This window comes from Periplaneta americana, chromosome 7, assembly GCF_040183065.1.
Source record: "Periplaneta americana isolate PAMFEO1 chromosome 7, P.americana_PAMFEO1_priV1, whole genome shotgun sequence".
NCBI classification, from domain to species: domain Eukaryota; kingdom Metazoa; phylum Arthropoda; class Insecta; order Blattodea; family Blattidae; genus Periplaneta; species Periplaneta americana.
Genome location: NC_091123.1, coordinates 133,427,851 through 133,448,544, shown reverse-complemented (window position 1 = coordinate 133,448,544; position 20,694 = coordinate 133,427,851). Strand labels below are relative to the sequence as shown.

Genomic DNA, 20,694 nt, shown 5'->3' with positions numbered 1-20,694 from the left:
TAAAACATTCATTGACAATTGACACGAAGGTAAGAAAACAATAGAAAAATCGACAGAGAATCAAATACAAAACGTACCGATGCTAAGATTGTGTGCACAATAAATGTCGCCAAGAGAGCTATTAAGCACTGACCACGTGGGAACGGTAAGTTTGGCAACTCAACCGTTGTTACCATAGCAACAGGCCTATCACGCTATGTGACATTCAGTTCTTTTTCAGATCGCAACGCTCCTGCCTTGTCCCATCTTTCAGAAAAAAAAAAAAAAAACAATAAAATAAGTATAGACTGTTACAACAAAATTCTCCATAATTCTCCTAGCTATTGCTGACGTACCTAAAAGCCTAGATCATATATGTAACAGATAACTCCTCGCTACGTTAAAATCGGCAGCACTTTGAAGAGAACAACCGCCAGGATCGCCACCCGTCCGCCGTAAACGAACACGAGATGGCGGCACAGTCGCTAATGCAATTTAAATGGGTATTATGACGTGACTCCTTATGTAATAACTAGATGGCAGCATAGTAAACCTGACAAAAGTTGTTAACCTCAAAGCCTATAACCCCGACATATCTGTTACATATATGATCTAGGCTAAAAGGAAGAAGACACGAAGTCGCTTTAAAAGTCGCGTACCATTGCAATAAAACACGCTAAATTGTACTTAAATTGGAAATTTGTCCGAATTAATTTTTAGGTCGAAATGTTACTTCTGCCGCGATGCCGAAGGAAATATTAAACCTAATTAATTATACCCCCTATGAAAATATTGTTGAATCAAGTGACAAAATAAATATTCGAAAGATAGTTCTTAAGTCAACCAATTATAAAAAAAATCTGACCAATTAAACGCAAAAACCATTTAATAGCCTAATTACTTTTCTACCCCGTAGTCACAGTACTTGTGTTCGCCCAGGGAAGAAAAGTCTAAAATCGTGTGGTTTTGTTGTTAAGTGTTACGTCAATAATAATAATAATAATAATAATAATAATAATAATAATAATAATAATAATAATAATAATAATAATAATAATAATAATAATAATAATAGGCTATTTTATGCGAAAAATAAAAACTATTTTTTTTTTTAAATTTGGGATATTTTATTTGAAAATGGAGACCTTTTACGTCGTGTGTAGAGTCATTTAGCATTACAGGGTTGGCGACAGTGGTTTTTTTACTTTACATGCTTTGGCGGGAATCCGAAGCTCGAGTAAGTGTGTTTGTCAATGTAATCACAATTTGATTGTCTCCAATTGATGGATAGACATAAAAATTGATATAGATCATATAATGTTCTGTGGCAAACCGTTTATTAAAGAAAATAATTCCATAGGCCTAGTTTGTGATTACTCCTACCACCTCAGTATGAGAAGAGGTTATGTTCTCCCTTCAAATTTTTGGACTAAGTTTAGTGTCATTGCTTTAACTTTAAGCTAATAAACAAAGCTTTTTATGTAAAGATTGTGAAACAGTGATGTATTAGTATGCATAGACAAATAGACTAGTATGCGGTTGTTATAATTTGTCGACCAATCTTCGATATCTTCCCACACGGGACTGGAGACAGATTTGCATTTCGTTTAGGTTAGATGGGTTAAATGAGGGGATAGATAAGTGACATGAGGCCGAATTATTTGACAAGGTTAGTGGGCTAGTTTAGGGAATTCCTAAGTAACGTGAGGCGGAGAAATGTGAAAAGGTTTAAATTATTTAAGTACATTTTCTGTCCCATGTGTAGTGTGGGGAGATATCGAAGTTTCACCTAACTTCTTTGTAAGTTTGTAGGGTATAAAGGTGACAGATTATAAAAGGGTTCTTAATACATATGATTATTGTAGCACGGGATCTGGCTCTCGGGCAGCAGGTCGAGCATTAGCTGGTAAAATGGTGCCGAAAACAGCGGAAACAAATGGATTATGAAAACTACCTTGCAATTTAGATGTTGAAAATCTGTCGTCCTTGCGCTCAGTATACAAGCCTAGTAAACGTCGGCCAGGCTATTTTCCCGCCATACTAAATATACAGGATGATTCGGACCACCCGTAACATTGATAGAACTCTTCAAAACAAATAACTTCCATAGGAAACATTTTTATTAATTCCTACTCTTTCAATGAGAACACGTACGGAAAGGCATTGGGTGATTCGGACTCCTCGTAAGTCATTTATTTCGGAAACTAGTGCATTAAAATTTTAGAGATAAAAATATTTATAACCCAGTCACATGTGAACTTTCACTTGAGCTTGATTTCATCTATCAGCCCTAATAGGAAGAAGGGTCAGTGGCATATCACTTTCAAATTTTAAATGGAAGTCGGGTCAAATAGGGTACCATTTGATAGAGCTCTTCAAAGAAACAACCTTAATAAGAAACGTTTTTATCATTTCCTACTCTTTCAATAAAAAACGTACAAAAAGGCAGTGTCATCAATATTGATAAATGTTATAAGACGAAAATGTAAACAAGATAAGTCCATTTAATTTTGACATGTATACTCGCACAATTACCTGGCTGAGTGTAGACCTGGTGACCAGCAGCACCGTCGTGGGGTGAATACAAGTAAATTACCCCTTCCCCTTTACTCGCCCAGCAGTGTTTCCTTTAGTCACTGCAATACTGTACCTACAGCCAGGCCTATATGTACAATGCACTTAGCCATGTAATAAGCTGAGGTGGAATTGCCCAACAATGTAGGTCTACATTAAGAAGGAAGTGTTTTGTTTTCTCTGTACCTACGTACGAGACGCGTCCATAAAGTAACTTTTCCACTCGTCCCACAGCTAGCAAACCATATGTTGCGCGAAGCGACTGCGTGTACGTGATAGAGTAATGCCCTTCCATGGCACATGCGCTAGCTGAACTTCCCGAGTGCTCTCAGTAGCTTCGTTGCATTGGTTGAAGATGGACGTCCTTATTCCAGCTCCAGCCGCGTGAAGTGCAGTTAGTGATAAAGTTTTTGAATGCACAGGGCATAGCGCTGATTGAAATTGATCGTCAGCTGTGCTACTGAGAGCACTCGGGAAGTTCCGCTAGAGCATGCGCCATGCCAGGACATTACTCTATCACGTACACACAGTCGCTTCGCGCAACATACGGTTTGCTAGCTATGGGATGAGTGGGAAAGCTACTTTATGGACACGGCTCGTTTGTACATTGTTCAAGTTTTGCAATTATTTTTGTGACTAATAAAATAAGTACCTAAAAGTTAAGAGTGATTACAAATACCTCCTATGTAGTACAAACAGTAATGTTTTACACAAATCAAGAGGGTTTTGACATTGGGCGAATTTCGTAGAAACTTCCAGGCTGCTGACCGTCTGTACCCGCAAAGTGCTTGTCAATCTTGCAATGTTTTCATGCGTTTTGCTGCTCGTGTACAAGAAACTGGACAGCTGCAGCCTAACCTAATCAAAATAGATGTAACGGACGACCTGTGCAAGACGAGAGATCAGCTGATGTCATTGCTGCCACTCTTGTCAATCTTCACGACTCGACAGGAGAATTGCTAGGGAATCTGATATTAGTCTGACAACGGTGTGTAGGTTTCTGAATGGCAGTAAATGCCATCCTTACCACATCAATATGCACCAGCAGCTTGAAGGATAAGATTTTCAGAGTCTTGTAGTGTTTTGCAGTTGGTTGTCAGGTAAAAACCGTCGGTTTCATTGCAGTATTCTTTGCACAGATGAAGCGATATTCAAGAGCAATAGCGATGTCAATATCCATATGCTTACTACTGGTCTCAAGTCAATCCTCTCTGGCTGAGAGAAGTGGACAACCAGCATAGGTGGAGTGTCAATGTCTGGTCTAGCATCTTCGGACACCGAATCATTGGACCTTATTTCCTTGAAGGTGCTCTGAATATTGTCATGTATTCTGACTTGTTGAAGGACATCCTCAATCAGCTTTTGGAGGACGTATCACTGGCAACATAAGCAGTAATTTGGTTTCAGCAAGATTGTTGCCCAGCTCATTTCTCTTTGGTGGCATGTGATACAGCCAATCAGCTCTTCCCTGTGCGATGGATTGGGAGATGTGGTTCTGTGGCATGGCCAGCACTATCTCGTGACTTGAATCCTTTGTATTTCTATTTTTGGGGACAGTTAAAAAACATCGTCCATCAAGATCATCCCACAACAACAGATGACATAAAACAGTGAATCCGGCAGGCCTGCCAATCACTTGACCACACCAAAGTGTTATGAGTCACTGACAGTGTTGGAAGAAGAGTATGGGTGTGTGCTGCTCAAAATGGGAGACAATTTGAACATTTATAAAAATTAATGGAATTGTCCAGTCTTTCAGTAACATGTCAACATTAATTGTCTTGTTTACATTTTCGTCTTCTAACATTTCTCAATATTGATGACATTGGCTTTTTGTACGCTTTCTCATTGAAAGAGTAGGAATTGATAAAAACGTTTCCTATTAATGTTGTTTGTTTTGAAGAGCTCTATCAAATGGTACCCTATTTGACCCGACTTCCGTTTGAAATTTGAAAGTGATACGCCACTGACCTTTCTCCCTATTAAGGCTGAGAGATAAAATCAAGCTCAAGTGAAAGTTCACATGTGCCTTAGTTATAAATATTTTTGTCTCTAAAATTTTAATGCATTAGTTTCCGAATCATCCAGTGCCTATTTGTACGTTTTCTCATTGAAAGAGTAGGAATTAATAAAAAGGTTTCCTATGAAAGTTGTTTGTTTTGAAGAGCTCTATCAAATGGTACCCTATTTGACACCGACTCCCATTTGAAATTTTAAAGTGATTTGTCACTGACCCTATTTCCTGTTAGGGCTGATTGATGAAATGAAGCTCAAGTGAAAGTTCACATGTGGTTTAGCTATAAATATTTTTGTCTCGAAAATTTTAATGCATTAGTTTCCGAAATAAATTTCTGTTACGGGTGGGCTGAATCACCCTGTATAGTACATAATAATAATAATAATAATAATAATAATAATAATAATAATAATAATAATAGTTTTATTTTCCCTGGCAGAGTGGCAGAGTTAAGACCATCAGGCCTTCTCTTCCACTCAACCAGGATCAAGTCACATACAGAAAAATACATACAGGTATACAAATATTAACTTAAAAATAATAATAAACATAATTAAGTAAAAAAGTGAGATTGAATACATATACACAATCGGTATTAACTTTAAAATAACAATAATAAATATATATATATATATATATATATATATATATATATATATATATATATATATATAATTAAAAAAAGAGACTGAATACGTAATCACGAACAGGAAAATATATTCTAGTATACAAATATTACCGGTAACTTAAAAAAAAAAGAATTGATACATATGAATATAATCTCACAACTAAAGGAATAGTAGAATTAGTATGATCAGCACAGCACGTGTTACATTGAGACAATGACAGTTACCTAGATATTAGTGTTAATGGAAAAATAAAGTAATGACTGTGTAAAATAATAATACTACTTACTTACTTACTGGCTTTTAAGGAACCCGGAGGTTCATTGCCGCCCTTACATAAGCCCGCCATTGGTCCTATCCTGAGCAAGATTAATCCAGTCTCTATCATCATATCCCACCTCCCTCAAATCCATTTTAATATTATCTTCCCATCTACGTCTCGGCCTCCCTAAAGGTCTTTTTCCCTCTGGCCTCCCATCTAACACTCTATATACATTTCTGGATTCTCCCATACGTTCTACATGCCCTGCCCATCTCAAACGTCTGGATTTAATGTTCCTAATTATGTCAGGTGAAGAATGTAAAATGAGAATAATAATAATAATAATAATAATAATAATAATAATAATAATAATAATAAATAAAAATTATACCTAAAAAACTAGATCTGTGCATTTAAAATATTTCTAAACAACCTAATTTTAAACAACTGAGGACTAAGACTACCCCTGATTTCCAGCAGCAGCAAATTCCATGAGCGGGCCATGGCTATATACATATATTTCATTTAAATTTGGAATATTTTCATGTGATTGACATATTATTGTCAGCCTCTTTGCACTCTTAACCTGGATCTCTATTGTTGGAAGATGACGATCTGACTGATGCTTACTACCCGTGTTACTACATAATTACCGGAAGGAGTATGCCTATCTGTTAACGCTTAGTATAGAGCTCACTGAAGCTTACGCAAACATTTCCTTTCATAATTAGGCTATACTGATATTACAGGCTACGAAACAAAAAGTTTTTAGAGAAATGCTTACATGGGAGAAAAAAGAACCCAAATGAGATTGCAAATGTAATTATTGCTTTATACTAAAATTTAATTTAATAATATTAAGAGGGAAAAAAACTATCGAAGTTTCATGTATATTTCTTTTTAATTCCATGTAGATTGAAGAGAAGAAGGGTGGAGGCTTCTTCACATTCCTGGTGTTCAACAAAGTAACATCACGACACAGTGGATCCTACACTTGTGTGGCCAGCAACTCAGCAGCAAGTGTCAATTACACAGCTCAACTTCTTGTCAAAGGTCAGTTCGTGATACTTTAAATTTGAATTCAGGATGTCTAAAACAACGGTTAGACCTAAAGATAAACAATACGTATACCGCAACGGCATTTGAGTCGTTTTTACACGTACTTACAGTTTTGTTCGTAAAGGAATGAAGTTTATTCAAGTATAAAGGGTCAGTCCAAATGGAGCAGTCCAACAGTGGTAGCTTGACCATTTTTAAGATCCCTACTGTAAGTAGGCAGAAATTATATTAGTTTAGTTTATTTTTATTTACCTTCATATAAAAATGGCATTCTACATTTTTGGATTTTGCACACAGTTGCGGTAAATACAATAGGTCAGCTCAGAAAAATGATAGGCCTGTAAAGGCCTATTTTCAGCACATTTTAAGCCACATTTTACGTCTTATACCTTTTACCCTATCTCTCTCTGTAATAATCGAAAGTTAAGGCCAAGGTTAATTACAGTACTGTCATTTCCCATAACTATGGTCCACGATACAATCATTCAAAGAACATTGTAGAAGTAACATAGACCGTTCGCAGATAGCTGCAGTGACTTGACTTCAAACTACAATACAGCAAAAATATAGATAAACGAGGTACTACATTGTGGAGTACAAAATTTGAATGGTTGTACCATGGACCATAGTTATGGGAAATGACAGTACAGTATTTAATTTTTTTTTTTTTTGCAGTGGGAAAGATTGAAATACCAGGATTGTCATTTTGTTAGAGGACATCTATACACTTAAACCTTTAGCAAACAATATTTGGGTTCTTTTACTCGTCCCCATTTTTAGTTAGAGCAGCTTAAAGATGCTCGCTTTTCAGTTTTTCTTTTAATTTGAGCCCTAATATTTCTGGTGGGGGACCTAATAAAAATTACGCATTTTTAATACAAAGAGTGCTCTGAGAGTTAGGCTAAATGTAGAACAAAATTGGAGATTGATATTCCATGGAGACCAAAGTTACGACAGGGAGAAATTAGTGAAAATGGGTTTATACTGTAGTAATACTTTATACGATTAAATATTACCATATTTCACAAATTATCATATACATACAGTTATTATGCTTACTAATTAAATATTTTCTGTAAGAGGTCCAATATCAATAACTTTTAAGATATGCATTGAATATGCAGTTGAGATATTTCTTCAGACAATTGGCAGAAATAACATGTGAGCATATATTTAAATGTAAATTCCAAAGCATATATTTTCTGTCAGCAGCTGACTTTTTGAAAGATCTGCTGGGTAATAGAACAACACATAAACATCCTTGTTTTCTAAACTAATGTCTTTAGTTACCGTAACCCACCACTGTCTATTGTACATATATTCATATTCATATTTATTGTCATCAAATGTCTTTCAGGTAATGGCTTCCCTCACATTTCTGCATACTGTTCACCACTACTTTGCTTACATTCCATCCTATATTTTCTTCATATTTCTCTTATCATCTATGACTCCCCCAGTCTGCCAAATATCTAAAGTTTAACCCTGCTTCTGCCTATCTCTTCTTTCTGATGTACAGTATTTACAAATCCTGATCTTCTATCTCTTCCCTCAATCTAATTTCCAAATACTATACACTAATGTACACCTTACTCTTATATAGTAACATTCGCGTCTACATCTATTCCTCCATCTCTACTACTATCATTTTCATCTTTCGTTACTGTTATCCCTACTTTTATGTTTAACGTTCAAACCTTTTTATCTCTGACTAGTATTTACTAATATTTCTACTATCTCATCTACTTTATCTTATGATATTATTTGTCTCAATTATTCTTGCAATGTTCTAATGTTTGTGCTACCTCCTTGCAATTTCTTGTTCTATTCACTTGTCACTTTTTCACTTTATTGGATAACTTTTATGGTACACTCTCACTACTTGCACATACTCTCTCCTACTCTTATTAATCTCGCTACCATATTGCTTTTCATCTCTCTAATTTACTCTATTCATTTTCTATTCATTTCTTGATCCTCTATATTATTCGCAGTTCCACTTCAGTTAACTTATTGATCTAATACTCACATTTTTGACCGTATCTACTGCCTCAGACTGTCAGATCTTTCCTCTAGGTCACTTTTACACTTCACACGTCTTACTTTGCACTTCCTTGTCTCTTTAATTATCACATAACTCGCTGAATTTTTATACAAGTATCATCTATTTTCTCGCACATCTTTTTTAGTTCCCTCTCAAAAACCTCCACGATTGCTGGACTTTGATCCTCTGCGCTCTCGTTGTCAGTTGTATTCTCGACTTCTTCCCTCTCTTCCCCGCAGTCCCTTTCATAACTTACACTCGGACCTGCACTCGCAAAGACTCCTTTCCTTATACTCTCCGTATTCCCCTTCGATGATTCTCCTATTATTCCGAACCCTGGACTCCTCTCCTTCTCTTTCCTTCTTCTTACTTCTATTATCTGCTCACATGATTCATAGCCATCAGTAGATTGTACATATATACGCAACATTGTCACATTGCTGTAAATTCAGAGGTACAATCTTGATGATAAGGTGATCTTCAAATTCTCTAATTATGCTGTCATTCCTTATTGTTAAATGCTCTGTCTTTCACTGCTCCATAAAAATTGGAGCCCCTGACTACAAACTACTCTTCTGTAGCCCATCACACTCAGCTGCATTTATGCCAAGACGGTACTTTCAAGTGGGGCACAGCCTGCTTCTATTATTTTTTTGTTTAACAATAGGAATTCTCACAAAATTTAATTTTGAAAAATGTTCTGATTTCTTAGTGAAAACTCTTTGTTTAAGTTACCAGTATTATTTAATTTTCTAGTAGTTCTTATTGTCGAGCTGCCACTGTTTCATTTATATTATTTACTTGAAGTTATTGTCGAAAATTAGGTAGGTTATGAAGCTCCAGGAAGCTCTTCGTCTTTTTTTCCATCATAAGGATTCAGTAATTATGAAATATAGTGCATACATTTTATCTTTCCACGCTCATAAAGGTGCATAGCTATGGAAAGATAAAGTGTATGCACTGTATATTCAATACATGTCTAGAATTCGTTAATAAACTTTTAATTAAGTTAATTCTGTATACATTTACAAAGGTGTGATCTATATTATTCAGTTGCTCCGCAATGGGTGATGGAGCCGCAAGATGTTGCAACACTGGCTGGTGGATCACTTGTGGTTCACTGCCAAGCTCAGGGATTTCCACAACCACAAATTACTTGGATGAGAGGACAGGGTAAGTGAGTCAAACAGAAGTTGAAATTCGATGATCATAAAATATTACATTTGTAATTTATCTGCCTAAAGAATCAATCATGGATTAGCTCAATTTGTAGTTACAAATGTTACTCCTTGAGCTACAACTGAGAGACATGCATTCACATACACACATTCATGTTCAATCATTAATTTGTTTTTATTGTTTTATTTTCGTTATATAATTACATAATTTATTTTTAAAATCATTAATGCCTATATCTTAAAATCTATACTATTCGTGTACTTTATTATCCAAGATTACCTTCGTACAATACAAATTAAAATTCATTTTATTGTAAAATTTCAAATTAAACTTTGTAAATGAGGTAATATACATACATAAGCCTAATTGGTTATAACCTTTGTCTAAGGGTCCAATGTAAAGCAAACCTATATAAATACACTTGGATATTATAACTTCTTTAATTATTCATTTTTACATGTACATTTAATATCAATAATTTATGTGCACGCTATTTGTCTCCCAAACAGTACTCTGTACAGGATTGACTTTTGGATACAGGTGAATTTTAATAGGCTGTGAAATGCGAATGCGTTAACAAATATCATATTGTTACGAATTTATTTTCTGTGTTATGTGTTCTGTTTTTCCTATGTTCTGTGTTTCTCAAACGCATTGAAATATGGTGTAAAGACAGAGAAGAAGCAAGCTCCATCTTTCATAAAATACAAGCTAAACTGAATAAATGTCATATATCTTTGGGTAATACATGTAAGGATCGAGCAATTAAAAGAAATTTTAGTAAAGATAATATTACTAATAATAATTTAAAGGGACAAGAAAATCTCACTATCTTACAATGAAATGCAAGATCCCTAAACAATAAAATAGAACTTCTGAAGAGGGGCTGACTTAGGAACGAGTGGGGTTGCTTGCTAGGAACTTGGGTACACAACGAAACTTAGTGTGATCAACCGTTGTGGGTTCGAGATGTGCCTGGCATGCCAGTCAGTACAGTGGACGTAATAAGATGGCAGTGAAGGGTCGTAGTGCCCTCTTCCGTAAATTCAATTTAAGTTGGTATAATATTCTAACTTTACTGATCTGGTAACCTTAGCTGCGTGTCAGTCATTCTCCTCTCTGACTATCGCACACCTACAATGTGTACACACGTTGATTAATATGGCGGACATCATCGAGGATCAGTGACATGTTAGGTGTGGTTTGTTCAGGTTTTTGGTATCCTTGCATATACGGTTTTTGATAAGCATACCAAAAACTAAATCTAACTTGTCACTGATCCTCGATGATGTCATTGATGTCCGTCATTACTAACCAATATTTTCTACCAAATTACCATGTATACATATATTTTAATTAAATTTTTAATGTTTTCTTATGATTGACATATTTTCAACCTCTTTACACTCTAACGGGAAAGTGTGTGCTGAGGACCTCCAATGGGGGAAGATGGTTTGGCTGATGCTTAGGCCTACTACGTAATTATGTAAAAATTAATTAGACGTAAAATATTTAAAGTTAATGACTGTTCATGCCACCATGTAGTCATGCCTTCTCTATTTCAGATCGAATGTCTTCAGAATTCCAACCATTAGATTATGCTGATGGTCGGACAGTACTGACACCTAATGGTAGCCTAGTAATTCAGTCTGTTGGTCCTAAAGATGAAGGTTACTACTTGTGTCGAGCCACGAATGGTATTGGTGCAGGCCTGAGCAAGGTGGTCTCCCTCTCAGTCAACGGTAACTATGAAGTAAATAGCGAATAATCTAAGTAGTGGTGGGTGAATGTGTGTAAAGGTTAGTAGGTGCCCTGACTGTAAGTGGAAACGCACTTAATAGAAGTTGAAGTAATATTTAAACTTACGTACTTTTACCATGAATGTGATATGTGTTCTTACTTGTACATTCTTTATCCAGAGCCAGTGAAATTTGACACACCAGCCAGAAATGTCACAGCAAGAAGAGGGGAGTCTGTAACATTAAGTTGTGATGTGCGAGGAGATCATCCTATACAAGTATACTGGCTGTTCAATGACCAAAGGATACATCATAGCAATTACAGGTAATATATATTATTATTATAATGTACCGAAGTACATATGATATTTCCATGCAGATATTCTGCGTCATAATACGATGAAAGAGTAATGGAACTGAGAAAAATTCTCTCCGGTGCCGGGATTTGAACCCGGGTTTTCAGCTCTACGTGCTGACGCTTTATCCACTAAGCCACACCGGATTCCACCCCGGCGTCGGAAGAATCGTCTCAGTTTTAAGTTCCAACTCTTGGGTTCCCTCTAGTGGCCGCCCTCTGCACTACGTCATAGATATCTATGAACCTAGGACCGAAGTCCACACATGTGCTGAGGTGCACTCATAATGAGTGACTAGTTGGCCGGGATCCGACGGAATAAGCGCCGTCTTAAATCACGAAGTGATTTACGCATATCATATATATTATTATAATGTACCGAAGAATTTTTCTCCGTTCCATTACTCTTTCATCGAATTACAGGTAAGTTTGTCATAATTGCAGTAAATTCTGGCTGGCAAAAGCAGCACAACTTGTTCATTGAAAAAATCTCCATAAAATCATATGCAGTTGATACAGTGTTAATATTTAGTGGTTAATTCTGTGACGAATAGGGCTAGGATTTTGATGAAATTGCATATTTTTTCTAGTAAGCCAGAAACATAGTCGCTTTAGTATTTATATGTTATGTGATAAACTGAGTGTTTTAAGACATATTTGTTAGGGCATTTTTTTTGCATTTTTTGCCTGTTTCAACCCATAAGAGCATCTTTTGTGTTATTCGGACATTTTTGAGGCATTTTCATTTAATTTTGCCCACAAATCCCCATTTTTAATATAAAATAATGTTTTATTTCCTTTGATATTTTGTCTACATATTTTGTCCAGTAATACCCTTTATTTTTTACTTGGTTATTTAACGACGCTGTACCAACTACGAGGGTATTTAGCGTCGATGGAGTTGGTGATAGTGATATGATATTTGGCGAGATTAGGCCGAGGATTCGCCATAGATTACCTGACATTTCCCTTACGTTTGGGAAATACCTCGGAAAAAACCCAACCAGATAATCAGCCCAAGCGGGAATCGAACCCGCGCCCGAGCGCAACTCCGGATTGGCAGGCAAGCACCTTAACCACTAGTGGCTAATACCCATTATTTTGTATAATATTTTAATCGTTTTTCTACACAAATATTGCCCTTTTAACGTAGTACACCCCATGTAATGGATCAGTCCAACCATCCCTTCAATATAGACTCCTCTATACTTGCTAGTTCCGTATAAGAGTGGCCTTGTGATGGGCTACATGGAAACTACATCAGGTAAAATAATTATAAAGTGTACCACTTAGAAAGAATTATGTAAAATTAAATAAACTTAAATGTTGGTACTAGAATTTAATTTAATTACTAGTCTAAACATATTAAGTAGCACAAAACTCCTTTTCCTACTAAGCCAATTTTAGAATGTAAGATCAACTTTTAGGGCGTTTTTGAAAGATTTTTAGGTCATAAATGCATTGTTTTTAGGACGTTTTTTTATAGGTTATCAAAATCCTAGCCCTAGTGACAAAGTTTATAAAAATGCTAATATAGGTATAAAGCAGACATGTTCAGCACAGGCATTTCTAGCCTTTAAATGAGGTACAACCAGGGTTGCAAAATTCTCTCGTCAGGAATCCAGGACAGGTGATGATACTGCGAACCTTAACATGACTACATGTTTGAATTAAATCAATTTGTAATACAACTGATTTATTCTTTTTATAATAATAATAATAATAATAATAATAATAATAATAATAATAATAATAATAATAATAATAATGTTTTATTTTCGCTGGCAGAGTTAAGGCCATTAGGCCTTCTCTTCCACTCAACCAGCCTTAATCAATACAATACATAAATTTAAATTACAAATATTTACACTACACTTAAAAGGTTCTCCAGCAATATTCTTCACTACACATTTATTTAAATTTAGATAAATGTATAAGGTAAAGTAGTAACTTAATTTATGAGCTAATTTAATTAAATTAATTATAATTAATTTAATATTTGAGATAGCTAGTAAAATGAAGAAAATTAATTTAATATAAGCTTACTAGAACTATGTTACAGGGAGAATATATATATATTTCTATCTCTATAATGAGAATATTAATGTAATTGCCATTAGAGGTTTTGTAAATCTATTTAGAAAAATTAATGATAATAATAATGTATTTCAACTAATTATATAGGGTCTAAACTTTTAATTTTGTTACACTTTTGCTAGATGATGAAATTTCCGTTAAATTATTGATAAAGTCTGGGAAAATAAAGCCATATTAAGACCTGTGTGTACAGAGAAAATGCATGATACATTGTTTAAATCCTATCAATAAATCAACTTCCAAAGAAAGTAAAGAATAAAGATACTATATAATATGTAATACATACTGTAGTATTATTAGTTTTATTTCAGTACATCCTGATAGGAAGCGCCAGGTGGCTTTCATTATGACATTGAACATATGAACATAGGTTGGACAGGTTCTTGTAAAAATGAATAAGGAATTTTTAAAGTAATTATTTTATGGAAATGTGCAAAAAATTGTATTTTTTTTCAACTTTGTGAAATTCCAAGACACATACTGTATAGCTCAATCCAGGACACGCCATTAAAATCCAGAACTATCCTCAGAAATCCAGGACGTCTGGTAACCCTGAGAGTAACAGTGACATAGAATCTCAGAATCGCATGCAGACACATTCTTTAAAATTATTCTACGTCATTGTTGTACCTTGTTTAAAGGGACTAGAAATGCCTGCACTGAACATGCCTGGTCTAAATATAGGTAATTAATGATTGGCTTGATTTTAATTTTTTTTTCTTTAAAAAAAAAAGCATTACGTCCTTTCTCTTTAACAGTAATCTTTGAATCATCGTAGTAATTTAATTTAAAAAAAATTGTAAATATCTTCTTTTGAAAGAAGCTGCAGTTGTGAAAAATTTAGGCATCATTATTGATCAGTATCTGAAATTATATTCTCATATTTCTTATCTATGTAGCAGATTACGTAAAACAATTTATAAATTTGTTGTTCGTTGTATTTTACCCATCAGTATTTTACATAGAGTTTACTTACCTCTTTTTCACCCCAACATTGAATGCGACATTATTACGTGGGGCAGAACTTAAAAAATTTCTTTAAATCCTTCAGAACTTCAAATTTCTAAATTTTTTACAAAATCTTAAAAACCTATTGATTACCCTTCTGAATCCTTCTTTTCTGAATTTAAATTCTATAAGATTGAGCAATTATACAAATATAAATTATTGAAGTATCAAAAAATCGTAGGTTATATACCATTTTCTTATATTTATGATACTAAACAGAATATTAATTTACCATTAAGATAGTAAAAATTGTTCACAACAGCTACTTCAAACACAGTATTAGTCTAAGACCATATATAACTCCATAATCAAAATGCACCTGAATTTTTAATATTTTCCGTTGTTAAGTTACAAAAAATAAACATACACTGATATGAGTAAATTATATTTAAATTAATTATGTATATAAAGGTTTTTGTGTTTTTATTTTGTTTTGGCTTTGTGGTTTTTATGTAATATTTCTGTGTATTATTTTTTGTATTTCTTGTATTAGATGGAACTACATCCGAACATGAGCTTTGCTCATATGGGTATTCCTGATTGTTGTTGTTGTTTAGTCAATTGTCTGAAGACAGATCTGAGACTAGACCAGGAGATAATGGCGTAGGGTGGCCAGTTTCTTTCCCCCTCCATTGCATACGTCACCGACTAGCCACATATTACACTAATCACACTTCAGATGCATACAAAGAATTGTTCTTCCTCTGACACATATCGTCAAATGAGATAATATATATACACAGCCAGAACCTCATTATGTACTTAATTTAATAAATAAATGTCAAATTTGTTGCAGATTTACAATTTAATTTCTTCGAACATGAGACACTTTCAATGTAAGAAGCGGTCAACCAATTGACAAAACTATATGTGTGTCATAAGATTTTATAATGCAGCATGACTGAACAGTAATTTATGGGAAACTTTCTTTACTTTCACGTTTCTCTCTAGGTGGGATTACATTAAAATTTATTTTCAATATGTTCTCTTATTCCTAATTATTTTCTAGGTACAGTCTATCTGAAGTGAAGTTGGACTCAGGCCTGCAGAGCCATCTGGTGATACAGCAGTCAGATAGGCAAGATTCCGGACAATATGTCTGTCAAGCCGACAACTTGTATGGTCATTCCAAGCAAACAACTCTACTAGCAGTCCAAGGTAATATTTAGAAAGAAAAGTATGAAATATCAACTTCAGTTTTTGTTTGGAAATAAGTTGTATGGCTGTGTCTTATTTCTCTATTTATTGCTTAAATATATCAACATCATATATAACTTTCATGTAATTAACTGTTTTAAAGAGTTAAGAATGAAACTTTCAAGTTTTTACTTTTTCATTATATGAAGCATGAAAAAGAAAATACTGTAATGCTGCAAGAAATCGATTTCAAGATTTTCTCGTAAATCACGTCCTCATCATTCCTGATAACGGAAAAAGGGGTTTTGGGAGTCCAAAAATGTTACGAAACACTTTCTTTTCCCAGATATTAATTAGTGACGTATTTTTTTTTTTTTTGTTAGTGTACAAGTCTTGCAGCCGTATGTGACAACAGATTTAATTATTTTTTTTACAGGCTATATTAATTTTAGTTTTTCTTCTTATAACCTTATTTCTAAGTATAGCTTGTAAACCGAAATAGCACCTGTTACCAGCTATTAATCTGGCTTGTATGTCCACATCTATGGTATTGTCTTCAGTTATTGTTGAACCTCAATATTTTAATGTTGTCATCTTTTCAAAATTGTACTCTGAATATTTAATTGTGCAATTGCTTTGTGACTAACAATGCATATGGGCTATTCCATCTCAAATCGACCGAAATATAGAGGAAAATTGACCTTGCAATTTTTAAATACAATGAAACTTTTTCTGTCCGTTGACAACTGTGATACAATGCTTTGTGCAAAGTTTGAGGGATCAGAACTTGATAGTTTTTAAATTAAAAATATTTAAATTTATCGTATTCTCATAAAATTAGCAACTTTAAACTGTTGTGGCTCTGAAACCCTTTCACCCAATGATCAAAATCATGGTTTATTTTGATGCTGAGAAATTAAAGTTTATATTGACATGTAAACGGTTTTTCTTACTTTTTATGGAAATGGAGAAATTTAGATTTTTCTTCATTAAAACGCCTTTGATCACGAAAAAATATTTTAAAAATATATGGTTAGATTCTGCATTGAAAGTACAAATAAACACATATTTTTTACTGGTGCACTGTTGATAAGAAAATATTAAAAATATTAAATAAAGAAAATAAATAGTACGCACGTGAACTAACCAGTTGACTGTGAGGCGGGAGCTAGCCGAGACAAGCAAGGCCAGGAGACAAACACGTGATGTTTCGTCTAGTAGCACATAGCTGGGCTAGGTTTATCACAAGTTTTCATAAACACAGGAGTAAAATGACGCCCAACGCTTGCTTATCTTCAGCTCTCGGCCAGTGTGTGCGGTACTGCGCCATTCAAGTCTAGGCGTGTGAAAATAATTTATTTAATACCCTCGAAACTTATTGCCGAGCCACTAAGCAAACAATGCCGAATTCCTCTTAATAATGCAAGGTTTTTTCTCAATATTTTTTACATTTTTACAAATTGGCAAAAAGCCTAAAAGTAAGTAAAATAATATTATCTGTCTCTCTGTATACAATAAAAATAAGGATTACCTCTTAACATAACCTACCAAATGTCAGCTTCAAAATGAGCTCTCGTTCAATGTTCTGCAGTGAACGGTTCCAGAATTCTGAGTGCTGAAAGAGGCTTGTTTTTATAAAATACGCTAAATTTGTCGCTCAATAGCACGAAAACCGTTTGACTTTCGATAGTATATTTTTGAAAATGCTCTGTCCTCAGCACCTTGTATAAATAGGGGAAAAATTAGAGTATTAAAAAGTGCGAGGTTTTTTATTGATCGATTTCATATGGAATAGCCCATATACTTTGTTTTATTTTCATTGACCAGTAATCCAATTTCTCTTACAGCACCCTCAAACTCCTCGAAGGCTGTACCAGCACACTATGCCTTCTTGTGATCATATAGAAATAATCAGCATAATAATATGCCAGGTGTTGGTATAATCTATTGTAAATATTAGCAACTGGGTTTAGAGACATTTTCCTTGTCGCATATTCCGAAGCTAGATTGGTTGAGAGAGGATTTCCTTGCCTACCCATTCTTAATTAAATAACAGTCTGATAAAATACTTCGAATTTTAAGTCTACTCTCGGTTTTATTCATAATCACTTTTATCAAATTTATTAACTTATTCGAAATTCCAAAAGTCGTTAATATCTTAAAATATTGATTCCTATTTATACTTTTGTATGCTTAGTACTATTGTTGTTATCCTAAAAATATCAGAAATCAAAATGAAACTACTGTTATAAAATAAATTCTGGCGTAAAAAGTATTTTCTGCAATAATCAACCTTCAGAAATTCTTGAAATCGACACTGACACTAAATACTATAATAACGTGTACTGATGATACTTTTAATAATTCCCTTCTAGAGCCTCCAGATCCACCTGTCAATTTAGAGGTGGTGGAAGTTGGAAGCCGTGCAGTGAGACTATCATGGCGACCACCGTTTGATGGGCACAGCAGACTGCTTGGCTATACAGTGCAGTACAAAGCATCTTCTCTATCAGGTCGCAGTGATATAACAGACTGGCAACAGGCAAATACACTTAACCTCTCTGTTGCTGCTGTTGAGACTGGTGGCCTGAATATGGGGTATAGTATCCATTCACTGAAAGAATAAAAGTGTCTTTGTACATGTAGACTCTTATTTATTATAGATTCATAGTTTTTTGTATATCACAGGCACATGATTATGGTACAAGACAATATAATAATTTAAGGTTACCGGTAGTAGAACCCTAAACGTTTCACAGCTTCTGGTTTAAAGCTTAGCATTAATTTTGACCATTGGTTGTATAATTCTGTAACTAAATTACACCCGGAACTTTTAACATATAGGCCTAACCCACTGAAATATAATAAATGTTAATATCTTCAACTTGATTAAGTAAATTTACCTGTGTATAAATTTATTATAATTATTATATTTGTATTTAAATATTGTTGGAAAAGAATATGGCATGGAAGTCAGTACTGACAAAAAAATGACCCGTGGAAAATACCATGTTTCTAGTAAAATATGTTCAGAAAACAACATTTTAGAATGACTGTATGATTTTATGTACTGGTATCTTGGTTATGAACTATCATTTTATGATGAATTAGACATAATGGAGACAAAATTTTAAACTATTCTAAAGGAATGGGAATCATTACCAGCATAATTAAACTTTCCCTAGTATACAGAATACTAGAACACGCCTGTGTAACACCTTGGCAAGACTTGTGCTTTTTTTATGGAAGTGAGGGATGAAAAACTAGAAAAGAAAGACGAAAGCACAATAACAGCTAACGAAATGGAATTCATCCAAAACAGCAGGATAATATACAAGATGAGACCACAAATGTAATGAAGATGAAATGGTAGAACTTTCAGTTGAATCAGTTGTGCAATATATACTACAATATCAGAATAACTGTGGATGAATCTTTTACAATGTATGTGATCCCACAGAATACCAAAAGCCATACTTCAGTATCAGTTACACAGGAAGAAAACACTGGGTCATCCAAGGAAACGATGGTGTGAAAATTATTCTATGAGGCCATAACAGGCCATGTGGCCAAATACTTGTACTGGAAGAAGAAGGAGAAGAAGAAGAAGAAGAAGGTGATGATAATGATGATGGTGACGACATCGACGATGAAGAAATTGATGATGGTGATGATGATGATGATGATGATGATGATGATGATGATACTTATATTCTCTACCTTCGGAGTAGTTTTTTTTTTTTTATAAATCTTACATATATCCATTTTAGTTTCTTTTCGTATATTGTATATTGGGAAGGGAACCTGCACTGCATTATATTCATCAATATCAAGACAACTGGCTTCACCATGTCAAGTGTATGCTTAGAACAAGGATTCTTCGAGTAATCTTGAACTACAGACCAACAGGGAAAAGATCATTGGGTCGCCCTGTGAAGAGATGGCAGGAAAACTTTTGTAGACCGGAACAGTCCTTCTAGGACTATCACCTGTTAGGGAGATGATATTGTTTTAATTGATTGACATACAAAATTATGTAAATTCTTCTCTTTCTTATATTGGTTTGGTCCACTCCTGTGGAGTAACGGTCAGCGCGCCAGGCCGTGAAACCAGGTGGCCTGGGTTCGAATCCCGGTCAGGGCAAGTTACCTGGTTGAGGTTTTTTCCGGGGTTTTCCTCAACCCAATATAAGCAAATGCTGGGTAACTTTCGGTGCTGGACCCGGACTCATTTCACCGGCATTATCACCTTCATTTCATTCAGACGCTAAATAATCTTAGATGTAGATACAGCGTCGTAAAATAACCCAATAAAAAAATAATTATATTGGTTTGTAGTTTATATCTGCATTCATCCTGTAATTAACAATAATTTTAGAACTGTGACTGAGCATGAGCACTGCTCATTCGGTTTTCAAATTTATTAAAAGAAAAATATTGTATCCTCTGTTTTTTTTTTAATTATATGTATCATTATTTTATTCTATTTGCATTGTCTATTTTATTTTGTATTTATTTGTAATGCATTGTATATCATCAGTAATTCATATTTGTCTGCATAATGTTAAATTTTTTAATATTCTATATCCTTTTTTAAAACATATTATTCATTCATTTTA

The 20,694-nt window shown here is 34.3% G+C and overlaps 1 protein-coding gene across 9 annotated transcripts in view; it reads left to right on the top strand.

Moving 5' to 3' along the window:
• Positions 1-20,694, top strand: part of Dscam3 (Down syndrome cell adhesion molecule 3) — a 2,377,722-nt gene that overhangs the window by 2,276,795 nt on the left and 80,233 nt on the right. For all 9 annotated transcript variants that reach the window (XR_011333174.1, XR_011333173.1, XR_011333172.1 and 6 more), the window contains exons 14-19: positions 6,373-6,511; positions 9,615-9,734; positions 11,306-11,482; positions 11,660-11,804; positions 15,949-16,097; positions 18,452-18,674. Coding sequence is in view for 6 of the 9 variants with exons in the window: in XM_069831322.1 (XP_069687423.1) it covers positions 6,373-6,511; positions 9,615-9,734; positions 11,306-11,482; positions 11,660-11,804; positions 15,949-16,097; positions 18,452-18,674 (953 nt within the window). In the remaining 3 variants the exon portion in view is untranslated. The remainder of the gene's footprint in view (positions 1-6,372; positions 6,512-9,614; positions 9,735-11,305; positions 11,483-11,659; positions 11,805-15,948; positions 16,098-18,451; positions 18,675-20,694) is intronic.